Here is a 16,603-nt window from a genome sequence, read left to right as displayed (position 1 = left end):
TTTGATTGACACATATACTTAATACATTGTTGTTTATATTTTACCATCTCCAAGGTAAGATTTGTTCTGTATGTTATTATTTTTTAATTAGCTTGTGTGAATGTATAGTTATGAGAGCATTCTCTCTCTCTCTCTCTCTCTCTCTCTCTCTCTCCTTGGTACATTTTTATTGACATAAATTTAATGCCAAGCATTATTGTACCAACATTGTACTTGGTACAGTGTTCCTTGTTGGCGGGTGGGTTCCTTTCTCAGCTAGCACTATGCTGGCCGTGAGTTCGAATCTCCGACTGGCCAGTGAAGAATAAGAGGAATTTATTTTTGGTGATAGAAATTTATTTCTCGATATATTGTGGTTTGGATTCCACAATAAGCTGTAGGTCCCGTTGCTAGGTAACCAATTGGTTCATAGCCACGTAAAATATATCTAATCCTTCGGGCCAGCCCTAGGAGAGCTGGTAATCAGCTCAGTGGTCTGGTTAAACTAAAGTATGCTTAATTTTTGTACTTGGTACGGTAATGTGGTGTTCCATACATGAGCATCACTTTACAAAACACTGCAAATACTGTGGTCCCCCCCTGTGTTTGTGTGTGTGTGTGTGTGTATGTACACGTGTGCATCGCATTAAGGTAATCTCTGTACTTATTTAGTGCAGTGCAGTATTGTACTTAAAACTATAATGTATTGTTACATCAGTATTTTTTCAGTGCATATATGTGTTTAATTGCATGTACACTCATTGCTTAAAAGTTAACTATATACTTTCTGTTTGTTTGTTCTCTTTCTCTCTGTATTATTCTTCATAATATAAAATTCTAACAAAGATAAAAAGACAAGTGAACATCAAATTCTTCATTAAAAATTGACAGGATTAGGAAAAGGAAACCAAATGCACAGTAAATGTGTATATGCATGCATACTTGTGCATTTACATGTGCTCATACACTTACTGAAAAATATATGTGACACTACAGTATGATATTAGGTATAGTTCCCTTCTGCAATGAATGTTCATAAAAGCAATGTACAGAGAGAGAGAGAGAGAGAGGGAGAGAGAGAGAATGAATGTTAAACAGGTTTTCATTGTCTTTTTTTATATTGCATGAATTTTGTGTATTTTACACATCTTGTATGCATACCCAGTTAGGTAGAGAACTACTGCAGTCAGCTTTGTTAGGCCATACTGTACAGTACTTGGTTTTTAGAAGCAATTTATTTTGCAGATATTTCTCTGAAATTGAATGATAAGTAAATTAATATTTTAAACTGAGTGAAAATTACAAAATGGGGTCAGGGTAGGCTATTGATTACTGTACTTTGTAAGGTATGGCTGTATGGCTTTATACTATAAGCAAAGTGAATTGCTCCTGGAGACCGTATTGTGTAGGCCCTGTGCCAGACTTCATTTCTTAATGGATTTCGTCACCTACTGAGAGGGCCAGGTGACCCCTACCCCCAACTAACCGCTACATTGAAGTGCTATTGTATATCAATATAACAGGTATTTTCACTTGCCCTTAACCAATCCTCAGTTTAAGGGAACATTATTAGCTGGCAGAAGTAAAATTGCATTATGTTGAAAGGGTTTACTTAAACATCTTGTTATAACAAGAATGTTGTAATCATACTTGTTCATGTGGTACTTTAAATGGTAACACAATTGCAAAATATTATAAGTTTTAATCTATTCTATTTTCATTTTCTTCTGTTTGGGATATCATGTTCATGCCATGTTTTTACAGTGTAACTGTTATAGAATTTTATTTTGTTTTTCTGATACCTAATATTCTGATGTTTAGTTTTCCTGTATATGAGATTAAACAGTATTGCTGCATAAGCCTACATCCAGTACTGTAAGAATTTTAAAATGCTCCACCATCTGTAACTCCATCCATTTGCACACACTGAGACACTTTTGACTCAGAAAATTTTGACAAAACATGGCTGGGCAATCTACACACTTATTTGTTACTTGGTAACCTGTTCAGGTTTTCAGATTGCTGGTATGTCATCTTCAGAAAAGCTTATTAAGTATTGAAATCAGTGAACTTTAAAAAAAATACAAAGTTATTCTAAAATAAAAAAAATTAGTGTAACTGAAAAAGCTACAATAATCAGTATGCTATGCTGTACTAGCCAAAGCCATCCACCCAGTGCATTAAGACATTCCAACACACAGTGCACCAGCAAAACCCAAGCCATCAACTCATGAAAGTGTTGCAATCTTATTTTTCTTCTCCAGAATATTTGGGTATGCCTTTGAGGTTGGAGTGTCTTCAGTACTGGGAAATATGGCATGTTTTGTAATTTACTTTTAGAAAGGTAAAGGCTGAATTTTTAAAAGCAACCAGTGTTGAGATGTGAAATTCCTCATATCAAAAGGTATGACACACTTGTGGCTTATCTTTGGGTTGGTCACTCGTTTAACATTGGTAATTTGATGAATAGTCCATATGATCCAATCCCAATATGCACAGACTTTACGATGACACTGACAGTTAAAAATGTTCTCGTGTCTATATCCAAGATGTGATCAACAACGAAGTCAAGCTTTGGAAAAAAATAGTTTTGTTGGATTGTTCATTTTCAGTTACTCATAAGATTTTTAAGGAGCTGTAATTTACACTTTCAACATTATCATTAATAAAGACAAAGCCTTTTGACCAGCCTCAGTGGTCTGGTTAAATTAGTTAATAATAGATGATAACAACAAACCCATTTAGCCATCCCAGTGAGAATATTTTTCGACTGGCTTTGCTAAACAAACGAGAATGATAATCCAACTTTTGTATTTAACAGGTAAAACTAATCCCATATGCAATTTACTGCTTTTGTCAGTGATATATTTGTTAGATCATACTCTGAGCTAGCACACCTTGAAGATGGCCATGTAACTTGAAGCCCTTGATGCACATTTTATTTTTTGTGATAAGCTGATGACCTGACATCAAGTATAATGGACATTGAATGCTGTATTGTCAGTGAGGGTCTCTTCAGTAATGCTTAGATGCCAGTCTGTAGTATAAGCTCTTGCAGAAGATGGTTATTTTTGTTAAGATACTGGGGACATCAGCATTTGAGACTAGGTGGAAAATGGTTTACATTCTGGAGGTAGTAGGTTGGAATTGTTTCATCTGAATTTCCTCTCGTCCACTTGGTAAAATGAACTAGACAGGTACAAAAGCAAGGACGTTACAGCTCCATACCCTACTTATTAGTTGGAGAGTAGTATGCTTTGTTATTCAGTATGTAGCAGTGCTGTCTCACTAATGATTGTAAGCATCAGATCAGAGGACCACTTTAGGTCTCAGATTTTATTTTTAGGTCATTGAATATAATCAATCCATCCTTAAAAATTAGCTCAAATGCTGCTTGGGCTACAGTTGAATGCCCACGTAATGTTTTTATGTACTGTTGATCGCTTTGGGAAAATATATAATTTTTCATGGTAGTTACCCTGTATACAAAAAATTTTATTGGTTCAAAGTTCAGAATTTGAGATTAATGATGCTAGTTCTTTAATGCATAAATATTTTAAAAGATCTCAGTTTTAGCATTAAAATGCAAATGAATGCATACAGTAGAGTTATTGTTCTAATTATTGTATAATTACTTCAGTCATTTGGGAGAAGTGTGTTAGATAAACATGGGAAGTACTGTATTCAGTATTCTTGTAAGGTTTTGCTAAGTCAGGTTATATCTGTATAGTGTTTTGCATAGCATTTGAAAGCAAACAAATGTGAACTACAGAAAAGTAATTAAACAAAAAGGTACCATTTGGAAATTTGTTACCCCAGAGAACTTTGTTTTAAGGACCAAGCATCATTTGCTAATGTCTAATGGTACCTCTTCTCTACAGTGTTGGCTGTTGCCCTCATCTTCGCATCGCTGTTCTTAGGATTGTGCATATACAACGTCATCCAGTGGAGACAACGAACAAACTTCCATTACCAGGCAATTCCTGCTCACTCGCCATGATATTTTATGAGGCCTTCGTATATTTTTAGATACCTAGTAAATAAAATTAGACATGTGATTTTAAAGTTTGTACACAGGAAAGAATTATATTTTTAAGTAACTTTTTTTAAAAGGAGAATTCTAATCTAGTTTTCAGGCTTTTATAAGACTTAATTTTATATTGTAAGGTATTTGTACCAAATGTTATGCTGATCAGAGTTTTATTGCTTGAAGGTTTTTGTCCTTGGCTTGATGCCAGGTTTAGTGTGTTTTCTTAGTGACCCAGGAGGTCATTAGTTTTATTTTTAGCCTTAAGTCTACCAATGGTGAGTTGTGTAAGGTGTTGAAATGTTTGGAAGGGGGAACTTGTGTTGTTGATAAGCAAAAATCTACTGAAAATTCTGTTCACATTGGGGAGAGCTGTAATTCCACTATTGTCGTTGCAGTGATATTAAATGAGAAAGTGAGTTCATCATGGAATTATTTGTGATGGCAATGATGATGACTATATTGTATAAACTGATTTTGACTTCAAATTTGGTATTTGAATGAAAATGAATGGTGTTTTGAGTAAATTAAAGTTGAATGTTTTGTGTGCTGAAGAGATTGGTATTTAGAACAGGTATATTACTCAGTTCTTGCCATGCTCATTATAATTTTGGTACTTTAATTGGGTAGTTTCAACGTTTTGTGTAAATGCCATTTTGTTTTTCATTTGTGGTCAGCCATGCACTTAAAATATTATATTTTTAAATGAATTTTTAATGAGTAAAAACTGTTTGGCACATGTCTTGGTTGGTTGCTGGGTAATATTGTTTTTAAGATAATTCAAAATTTTTATCCTAGTGTAAATTGAGAGACAGTTGGTTCTTTGATCAGATCAGCTCATAAGGTTTTTAAAGATATGGCGAGAATAGAAATTACTTTACGGTAAAAGTATGAAATGTTTTAAGTATTTTGAGTTTGTGTAGTTGAATTAGTGATTTTATGATCTCCCTAAAATTGGTATATTTAGTATCAGAGTACTTCTTATACGTAAAAAATATAGGTAATTTTATAACTGTTATTTCCATTTAGTTTCACCCACTGGAGTTCTTTATGTATTTGTTTCCAGGGAGGATTTGAAAGTTTGTGTGAGGGCTGTCTTTAAGACATTAAATACAGTCAGAGGGACTTGAAGGAATGTAAAGCTCATATTTAGGAAGATTGTACATTTCCAAGTTTTGGCTGAATGCTTATGTAGGAATGCTTTCTGTTATTCCAAGATTGCATCTGCTGCAAATAGTATCATTACTATCTGTATAAAGATCATAGTTAAAAACTATGAAAGAAAATAATAATTTTTGTGATATTTAGAAATAACTATGGTGGTAATGATTTTACTTTAATTTAACCAAATTGCTGACCTATATGTTAGAGATTATTGAGCTGGTTGGGTTAAAGAAATTGTTAGTCTTTATAAAGTTTCTATGAAGCTGTGAAGTACTAGATGAAATCTAATTAATCTTCTCGTCTATAATAACAAACACTTCAAATCAGCCGTATGAGGGTTAGGACATTTAGATCAGTAGTCTGGTTAAGCTATTTTTTTTTTGTAACTTAACAGAGCTGGCTAGGAAGGGAAGTCTTGAAATTAGGTAGTACTAACCTGTTCAGTGACAATTAAATGTGTGACAATTCGATCTTTATTGAGTAACGGATAAAATCAGGGTTTGATTGTACCATGTTAGAATTAGTTTTATACATGAAAAGTTTGCTGAAACCAGGGTCAATTTGAAGTGAGGTTTTGTCTAGAATCATGGACTAGTATTTTATATTTCATTTCTCTGATATTTTATTGCTCTGCACAGTTACAATCCATTCAGGATGTAAATGTTTTAATAAATTTGTAATAATATAATGCCAAATTCCTCTGGTGATAGGATTTTTTCAATGAGACCAACTTGTACTTTTTTTGAGGTACGCTTCAATTCAACACATTAGTAAAAAGATTCGTTGTAGAAGTCTGTCTGTGTGTTTGTAATATATATCCAGTAGTAAGTAGCTTAGCACAATAAAAAAACATAGATATTGGACAGATGGATAATTTTAACTTGTATATGGTTGTGTTTAATGGTCTACAGTTTCACGTAAAGGGTAACAGTAACTTACATGGCATCATGAAGTATATCAACTTGCCATTGGTTGTCATTCTTATTGCTCATCTTGGATCCGGGGTCAGTTATGATCACAGTTCCTAACATTATTATCCATGGAGATGTTGTTTATGTACAGGTAAATGAATACTAAGATACGATGTCATACAGCTAAGCTCAGAATGATTAAATATATATTAAAATGTGTTTGTTGGTTGTGCCTTCTGACTACTCTGGAATTTTATTAGCTAATTTTTTTTCTGTATTCATTTCCATATCCATCTTCAATAATTTTTATTTTTGAAAGTTCCCACCACCACCATTACAGAGTAGATGTAAATTGACCATCAGCAATATTTGCAAGTCATTTTCAAGTAGTTCTGTCTCCTTATTGACACTGTTCAGCTTGGATTGAGTAGTTTTGTTTAGGACATGAATTGTCTGTGGGCTCTTATGCTGTATGTGGATTTTTTATGGTGGGCTTGAAACTGAAGGTTTGTAAGGCTCGGAGAACAGTGATATCCACACATTGGTTTGTCTTTTTGACTTGCAACTTCTACTATTTTTGGTATTTTGGTTTGTGATTGTAAGTGGTGCCTGAGTTTTGGCAATAATTCTTTTCACTCAAGTAATCTTAGTTTCTGGAATGGCAAAGCACTTTTTTCAATGAGCAGAGTTCATCCAATAAAATTATCACTGCTACATTTGACCTTCTAAGAAAAATAATTTAGTAAAAATTGTCCCTTTACCTACTTCCTTTAAATTACTCTTCAAAAAGTATATTTCAGTAGGAAAGCAGGATTAAAGTAATTTATTCATTGTACTGGTGCATTTGTTCTTGTGAAAATAATAGGAACTGGAATCATACTTGGTATTACAGTGGTAACAACAACAACACTTCAGAAATTGCCATTATTTGAGGCAGTACGTTTGGAGTTCTGTGCAATGGGATTCAAGTGATACTTGACAGAACCCTTGATGCGTAAGTCTTTTCTATATTCTGCTAAAGGAATGCATAGTTAATTTTAAGGTTTACAAAATATACCAAAGAATATTTTGCATCATTGTTGCAAAGGTAAACCATCATAATCAAGATCTTAAGTTGACTCTGGAGGGATCAAACATGTCGTTTTTTGAATCTCGTGGGGTAGCATTCCTGTGGTACATTATCTCCATTTCATATGTTAACTGCTCTAGTGTTAAGATTTTCTGCTGTCACCAGTTTCTTTGTTACCATGAAACCCTGTTAATATATGGAAGTTGTCATGGTTATATGTGGCAATTTTCTTAGTTTTTTCCACAATTTTTCCATATTGTTTATTGGCAGGGTCGTGAATCAGAGCTGTCATGTCGTTTAATTTGTGGTAGTTGTTCCTTTCTGCAATCTCCGTGTATTTATATATTTTGAGATTATTGTTTAGGTTATGAAATTCTTTCGTTATTTTTAGTCACTAGGTTATCCTCAGTAGCTTTATAGAATAAGGGGAGAGGCTGTCAGACTTTACTGATGAACAAAGATTACCAGATATAACTTTTATTTATATTTTTTAGCAGATATTCAAGAATTTGAATAACTTTTTAAACTTTGTGGCTGAATAGAATATAGATTTTATTTGTGAAAAAGAATGGATCTTTATTTTCTTTGGTATTTACAGGTCCGAAATAAAATCTTTGGTTTTTCCTGCAAAGCAGGAACCATTCCTAAAGCAATTGCTAAATGGAGGAAAATATGCGGAAAAATTTTATTCCATGGTATAATTGAACACTTATTAGGAAATTACAGTAAATCCATGGATATTGCTGTATATGTGTTCAAGGATAATGATTGGTAAGTTTGCTCTTAAACAGAAATCAGTAAACTGTCAACTGGGGTTCTGTTCCGATGGCGTGATAAGCGAAAATCGCCGATAACCGAAAATCACCGATTTTTGGTTAACTGCATCTCTGTTAGGTATGTATCGGCGCCAATACACAATTATCGGTGCCGAAAATTGCCGATATTCGTCGCTAGACAAGAGCTGAAAAACCAGATCACCAATAACCGGGGACTGCATGGTACAGGTATCTCGTAATTGAAAGCGCTAAGATTGAAGGCTGTACATGCAACTACACATTACTTTTGAAATCTAAAAGTTAAAGGATGTTGGTTTCATTATCTATGATTGCCTTCAGGATGTTAAACTGACTGAGGTAGTGTGGGTTGTATTTATTCTTAGCCATGTTACTAGTTCACCCTCCCTTCTTTTGTAGCATTTGGGCATTGTGTGTTCAGGTAGTTATTATGAGTAATATGGTTGTAATTTTTTTATTTTGAAAATTTCTGCAAATAATGGAATTGTTTTGTTTTGTGGTTTTTGCTGAATATTGGATTCTGCAAGTATTGATGAATACTTACCCATGTGTGTAGGAGAGTTTGTAACACCTAAAGCCGAGTGAGGTTGGATTCATTGTGTTTATGCACAAAGACTTAAACTGAGCTGCAAGCTGTACCCCATTTGGTTTGCTAAATTATTGTCAGTTTCGTCCTTGAGCGTAGTTTCAGTTAGCTGTTTAATGAGCTTGCATGTTCATTCTTATAGTGCCAAATGCGGGATGTGAAAAGTAATGTAATAGGAAAAAATGAGGGAATGATTGTTATTATTATTACTGTCACTGATTAGATAAGATGAAAATATGGTTTGCTGTATGCATACATGGGTGTTGTTTAGTATTGGTTGTGAGGTAAAAAGTTGCAGAAGCAAAAGACGTACTGTTAGTAAAGTCTGTATGTTAGTAGTTTTCAATGGACCTTTTGAGTGATCCAGCTGCTTTTGTGTTATATTCCTGGTTTTCCTGTATCGTTTTACAGTATTCCCATATTTCCATATTTTGTGAAGTTATAATTCTTAAAAAAAATATATTCATTAAGTTGCTTTCATGACTTCAGGATTTTGTGTGGCAATTTTAGTGATGGAAATGGTCATATATAAGGTTCATACATTTTAGAATTGTTGGGTGTTATTTTTCTGAGAAGTGACACTGTTATAATGTGTTCTGTAATATTTGAATACTTATTTGCTCATTGTGGGAAAGGAGAGTTAATCATTGCTCATTTTGGTATAGCTTTATTACATGGTTATTTAGTATGTAAAATTGGTTATTGGTTTTTTTTTGGCATTGAAAATCCCATTGAGGCATTAAGTTGTACACTGTGTCATTTTCATGGATGTGAAGTGCAAATCAGCAAGCCAGTGATTTGACTTAATCAGTATTATATTTTTTAAAGTCTTTTGGCTTTATGAGAACATTAAAAAGATTTCCAAGGGTGTGTTGCTTCGAAGATTTTGATGTATGGTTTATGAGTCAAGTGGTGACATTAGATAAGTTGTATTGATTAGTAATAATTAATGAAAATTGTGTAATTGTTTTATATCTTGAGCATGCTAACATAATTTCTTTAAAGATATTTGCTTGTTGATATGTGCTTGATGTCTCATACTGTAGAATTTTTGTTAAACAGAAATGTATTGAAGAATTATATTTTATTTGTCATTTAAACAGTACACTGGTGTTTGTAGCTTTTTTAAAAGGATGTCATGATATCCAACAGGGGTGAATTTAAGCCAGAATTGATGTCAAGTAAAAAAATAGCAAAATCCTATTGTATCCTGTGCCATGGTTGCACCAGTTTAAAAACTGAAGGCCAAAGAAGGAAGGTTTTTTCAATAACTAATATTGAAAGTAAAAATATTTGCAATTGCGAAACTTGGATGTAAATGTGTGTCAATTTCTATTACAATAGTTCTCATGGCACATTGGATAGTAAGTTAATTTCTTGTGATGTGGTTTGCATGTTTAACTTAGTTTTCAGTGATAAAGTTCTTCAGTTACTTTTTCAGTATACAAAAGTGTGAATCGGAAGAATATAGTACCTGTTTTTGTAGTCAGAAAATTTTAAGTTCATTGATGACGTTTTTAAAACTAGAACTACTTAAGTCGGTTCGCTCAATTCTTAATATTCTTTAAAATAGTGTAATTCATAATTTCTTCCATAAACAGTAAAGACTGCCAGAATGGAATTTCTTTCATTATCCCAGTAGCTAGTTTGTTTTACTGCTGTAATTTTGAAAGCTTGAAAAGCTTTTAATGGTTCATTGTGTTTATGGGGATTTATACGTAAACAATATAGCTGTACATTATGTATGTATAGTTTGTCTTGTTTAGCCACAGTGAGTGTGCAGTGTTTTGTAAGGACTGAGTAGTATTTTTCATTTGCAGTTGGCATTTGTTTGTATGCATTTGAAGGACAGATGTGTATAAAGCGCTGAATTCTAAGGGTGTTTAGGTTTGAATGTTTGAGTGCATAGAAAAGGGTCTTATACAGTACATCTTTAGGGGTTATTTATGGGAAAGTGTAAAGGATCAGTGATATTTAGCATTTTATTATTGAGGTTTGTTATTTTTACATGATAACTTGGCTGTATAAATCAGCTCACCAAGGTTACTGTAGTGAGTTAAGTGAAGTTGTAATGCAATACATATAACCAATACCAGTTTTAGAAGATTCTTGGTTGTAGTGGTGGAATATTGTTCTCTATGCTAGTACTGTACACTTCAGTATTTCAGCTTCAAAGAAAATCACATCTTATAAAAATACTGTTGAAATCTTTAACATTATAATTATACATTTATCCCATATGTGCATACTGTACTGTATTATTTTTGATGGATTGTTAGATCCCCTTTTTCAGCTGGGAATATCTTGAAACAAATTAAGTGTATTAAGGTATATATTTTGAAGATTGTAAACATGAAAACAATATACTGTATATCTAGCATCATTATTAAAAGGAATTTACTGCTATCTTTGTTGGATGTTGAGTTTATGTGAAACGAACAACATCCAACAAGGACAGGAGTAAATTCCCTTTAATAATGATACTAGATATATATTGTAACCTGCAAGTAGATTATGGTACAGTGCTGAAACTTATTACAGAAATAGTATGGAGGTAGTCCATGGGTTACTTCAGGTGTTCCATTCCTGTGCCACAATGTAAGCTGAAAAATGGCGTAACCCGAGACTTCGTCGAAAATCGTAAGGAAAACTTGCTTTAAATTCTTTGGTGGCCTTGAAAATGACGTAACCTGCATTTTGAGTGAGCTTTTCTTAAAAAAATCTCCAAATTTTGACCATTCTACCATTTTGGAGCCATATTATAGTTCCAGTCTTCCGTCAGACTGGCAACATAAACCTGGAACGTGCTGTAACCTGATAAATAATTTTTGATGAATACAGTATATTTGAATAGCAACATAACCTTGGAACGACGTAAGCTGGGTCCAACAACTCGGGGACTGCCTGTAATGCTAGATGAATGTCAGAGTGTCGTAAGAAACTTTCTTAAGGGTATTACTAGCTGTAGCATAGGTAAACCGTAACAAAGAAAATTTATGCATTTAACATTTGCCCTTACAAAGATGATTTAATATAAACATGGTAGTAAAGCAATCTTACCTAAAATAAAAAAATAATAGGAAAAAGGCTTAGACACAACAGTGAATATATGCAGGACAAGTTACCATGTACATTTAGCTTAATGTGGTTATCGAGTTGAACTACATAAGATATGCTTAAATTTCATGCGTAAATACAGCACTTAGTTGTGACTGGCTTTATTACATACTTGTTTTGAACACAAAACTGTTTTAAGTAACATATGAATTTGGAATATCATAAAGCTCAGCAAAGAAAATAATAAATATTACAGAATCATGGAATTGAGCTACGTGGAAGTACCAGTAAGCTAATCTTTGTAAGCTGCTTAGTAACACGAATAGTACACAGCCTAGTAAAGGTTAGCATACATTGTTTCATCAAAGCGAGTCATTCAGTATGCCATTTTTAATGGTGTACTGTGCTTGTAATTTATTAGAAATGTTATTTTCTTTTATAAGGGCAAACCCTTTGTGCCAACCAAATGGAAGTCAACACCAGTAATTTGAACCCAATGGTCTGGTTTAACTTCTTTTTTTTTTTTTTTTTATTTCTGCATCTATAACATCAAAGTCCTCCTAAAGCACACACAGGTATGGATGCTGTGTGGATCAAACAAGATGTGGATGTCCTGACTGGTTGACATTAAAGAACTGGATGGTAATGAGAATATTAGTATTCATGGACGCTTGGAATGATTGAAAACCTTTGATGTGACAATAGAAGCGATGTCTGGCATATACATGAAGACTGTACCCACAGGCTTTTCAGTCAATTTCAGGGTCTTCCATCTTGTTGTATAGTATCTGGATGCAAGAGAATCTGTTTAAAATTGGTACTCCACAGCCATTGTTTGATGTTGTACTTTCAATTAAGTAAAGTCATACTTGGTAGATGAAAGTTTGACAGCCATGCATGTTAGTGGAAAGTGTGTCATTCTGTAGGCTGGAACCACTTTGGAATATGCTCTTCATAGACGCTAGTATACAGCAGCTGGGAAACTATTTTTGGAAAATAAGTAACCCCTTTCCATTTAACTGAAATTGTCAGACATTTGATATGCTATTAGATTTTTAGTAGAATCAATAGGTATTTGTTTTACATAATGTAGTGAACTTTAAGGATCAGGCTAGCACCATTTTATGATATACAGGCATAGGGATTCACGTGAGGTAAGAGAAAACTCTGTAAAAATTACGCCCTGGTTGCAGAGCATTGACCTGAGAGTATTTTCAAGAGTGGTCCAATGGTAACACTATATGTAATGAGCAATTGGAAAGGTCAGGTCACTGAAATGTATGAAGAGTTATGATTAGGGACACTTGGTGAACCAGGTGACATGTTTTGCGTGTGTGTTTTATTTTTACCATTCATATAATGGGGTTATTTTTGTTATTGGGATTTTTTTTTTTTTTTTTTGCAGAGCTGTTGATGCTGGTTTGAGAGGATTTGTGAGCTGCTTAATGGACACATGCTAAGGTTAGCGGGATTGCACATTTTTATTTAATTAGCTCAAGCTTTCAAGAAATGCTACTAAATATCTTAGATTGGATTATACTTTGAGGAGGTTAAATAGTTTCAGCTTAAGGCCAATTCAAATTTGGCATGAATATTGGGTTACTCAGATTTTAGGGAAATTTTTCACTTTACACATTTGTGGTAGGATTTTGTTTTTTACAGTGGAGTCCAGAAACACAGGGTGATAGTAAATGAATTTGTTAGTGGGTAAGGGGTAATTCTTTCTAGACTAGTGGGGCTGTCCTAAAGGAAGTGAAAATAAAAGGATGGGGACAAGATGTAATCATGAATTAATTTGAGATAGTCAAGTCCCAATTCTAGACTCAAAGGACTTCCTTGAAGGGTTCAGCTAGTGTAGGTCTTTGTCCAGCAGTGGTTTGGCTATGCCCTCTCTGACACCTTCCAAAATAAGTACTGTATTCCCAATAGACTTTCAGGATCTCATCCAAAAATATAGTTTAATTCAGTGGTAAAAAAGGTGGACTGTTTTAACAATAAATCAGTAATTGAAAACACTAAAACCATCAGTAAGGTGGTTTTGTTTGAGATCTGAATGAAGAGCAAACATAAACTGGACTGAAATTCACATAGGCCATACACATTTTACACTTTTTACTGCAGAAATGTGAGGTCTAATGCAGAAATGTGAGGTCCACTGTTAAAGTGAAACACTGAACTAGAATGGGCCAGCCCTGTGCGTTAAGTTTATGGTGTCGTTCGGTATGAGGTAGATGAGATGTTATGCATACTCATCTTTATTTTTATGCTTAGAATTTAGAATCTGGGTGAATTAGTGCTCAATGAACAGAATATATCTTGACGAGTAGGCTACAAAACTGGATTCATTAGAAGGTGCCGTATGAAATTCATAATTTCATCTGAATGATTTTGCTTTCATTGTGTATCTGTACTGAGTCCCATTGCAGTTCCACAGAACATCATTCATGCATATTTTTTTTAAAACAAAGTCATCACTTTCAAGTAGATTTGCAACTGAGCAGAGTACATACTGTATTGCAGTGCAAATGTAACCTCGATGGTTTTTCATAAAATGTTTCCCTTTTTAACATCCTACAAAGTGGCTGAACGAGTTAGGAGTGAAGTTTGTGTGAATAAACTTACTGTATTTTGAATGACTGTAGGTGAATGTCACAGAATAGCAACGTAAATGGAAACTTGCTATCAGGTAAGTGATATTGTGTGAAATTAAACAACAATTACTAGTCTAGACCATTTAGAAGAAATGTTAGTTGAAGATTGTAGCCTATCGTGAATTTCCCGAATCAGATTACAGTATAATACAATAAACGCTGAATACCTCTGAAGATCATACTAGATTCATGAGAAATACAGCAAATGCGTGAATCAAAATAATTTGATTGTTCCTGCTTAACTTCAGATCTATTATAATTCAGTGGGATGGGTGCTGACGGTAGACTAGAATTCGTGTACTAGTAGTATTAGAACAGTCACCATTGACTTCAGATCTCCGTGATAACTAAATCAAATGATAAAAAAAATGTATCGATCCTTACAAAGATAACGAAACTGGAGTAGGTAACTTTGATGATGGAATTTGGCAAGCTTAAATTGTAATCCATAGTTCTCCGTAATACATTCATTACCTGAAGAAGCAAGACCACTGCCGAACTGCAAAGATTTGGTTCTTAGTTTTCAAGACTAACTTTTTAGTTATTTTACGCAGGAGGTAGTACTTGTTTCTACAACACATTTGCCCTGTATTATCAGACAGCCTATAGCTTTGGTGGAAGACGGGTCAACAGATCTTGATGACAGTGATCATCACCCCGTAATGTAACATGCTTAAGAATTCTGTCAAATCGGTTGGGTATACTTTTCAGAAGCCTCACTTTGTAGAAAAGATCGATTTGTCAAATGAATTATCAGCCTAGGAGCTTTCTCTTAATAAATGAAGGGTATGGTAGCATGATATGGGCTAACTAGCAACACTGAAAATTACCCTTGTTTTCATATTACAGCTGTATTGATTTGATAACAATAAAAGGAAACTTTCCAATGCAATAAGGTCAGGATAGTTTCTGGTAAACTGAAAAGTTTTCAAATAATTTTTAATACAAAGTTATAATTGTTTTTTTTTTTTTATTCTTTTTAACCTAGGGTTGAACGTCATTGGTAATTGTTGTTACTACCATAAAGTTTTGCATTTTAAAATATGATTAAGTTTATTTATTTAAATAAAAAAAATGATAGCGATCCAACTTGAACTGAAAACAAAAGCGTTTGTCGAGGCTATATAGTGATAATCGTGACGTCACACGTTTCTTTTGACAGACGTGGTTAAGTGACACCTCGGTTTCTAATTAACGTTGCAAACGTTGAATTGTTTTCTGTGGAGTTCGTGCGTGATTTCGTTTTGCTTGTTTCAGAAGACATGCATTGTGTTTTGCATGTAATATTGTGTACTTTAAAAGAAGTTAAGGTAGTACATAATTTCGTAAGCTCAGATCAAAGGGGCGTAGTCTAGGCCTAGCTAAACTTAAACCTGCAGTTTAATGGAAAATGTGACTGACTGAGTTATTTATTATCACCACACATGTAAGTATAGTACGTTATTTTTGCCAGCAATAACATAGTTTATTCGTTAGAAATTTAATCTATGGACAGGGATTCATAGGTTATGTCAAAGAGAAGTTTAAGGTGTAGGCCTAGGGAAAATGGCTGGGCAATGCTGGAATGGGGCAATTGAAGATAACGCTACCCAAACTGGTGGCCTGGGAATGTTTATGAAATTACACCGGAATCACCAATGCCCGCTGAAGGTCTGTATGGTAATTTCGAAAGGTTATGATGTAATTATGGAGAATTTACATTCTTCTCCGTCTCCTATTGCCAATGGTAATGGGGAACCATTGTGGGAACCTTGGATTTAGGTGAGGGATAACTAACAACAGGTCCTCATACAGAAGAGTACGTTTATTAATAGAATTTTTTGACTGCACAATATAGAAGAGGATGTATAATAATGCAGTACAGTTAAGAGGATTTCAGCAATTTACCAAGATACTTTGAGAAATTTATTGAGATACTTTGAGAAATTACCGAGATAACTCGAGAAATTTACCTAGATAAGTTGAGAAATTTACCGAGATAATTTGAGAGATGGGCTATACCAAGATAATTGAGAATTATACCCAGATAATTTGAGAAGTAATCCGAGATAATTTGAGAAATTTAATGAGATAACTCGAGAGATTTACTGAGACAATTTGAGAAGTTTCCCATCCTCTATGTTTTTATGTTCATCCCTGAGGGGCTGGTACTATGTAGAATTACCCTAACATTAGTATGATAAACAAAACATGCAGAGCAGTTTAACCTTCGTGACCCATTAAAACCTAACCTAGGGTAATGAAACCTATCTGCCCACCCACCCTAGGACCCCTGCCCTTCCCACCTAACCTAAAGCTATTGTTGTCCACAGAGATTCCCCAGTATTGTTTGAAATAGGGTTGGGGGCCGAGTTGTTGTAATGGG

At 34.0% G+C, this 16,603-nt stretch overlaps 1 protein-coding gene across 4 annotated transcripts in view; it reads left to right on the top strand.

Annotated features, from left to right (window-relative positions):
* LOC136831254 (prostatic acid phosphatase-like) overlaps window positions 1–10,151 on the top strand; it is a 46,566-nt gene extending 36,415 nt beyond the window's left edge. For all 4 annotated transcript variants that reach the window (XR_010850811.1, XM_067091323.1, XM_067091322.1 and 1 more), the window contains one exon: window positions 3,861–10,151. Coding sequence is in view for 2 of the 4 variants with exons in the window: in XM_067091322.1 (XP_066947423.1) it covers window positions 3,861–3,979 (119 nt within the window). In the remaining 2 variants the exon portion in view is untranslated. The remainder of the gene's footprint in view (window positions 1–3,860) is intronic.
* Window positions 10,152–16,603: the final 6,452 nt, after the last annotated feature.

This window comes from Macrobrachium rosenbergii, chromosome 48 (genome assembly GCF_040412425.1).
Source record: "Macrobrachium rosenbergii isolate ZJJX-2024 chromosome 48, ASM4041242v1, whole genome shotgun sequence".
Taxonomy (NCBI): domain Eukaryota; kingdom Metazoa; phylum Arthropoda; class Malacostraca; order Decapoda; family Palaemonidae; genus Macrobrachium; species Macrobrachium rosenbergii.
The sequence above is the reverse complement of the archived record's forward strand: the minus strand, read 5'-3'. Positions and strand labels throughout refer to the sequence as shown.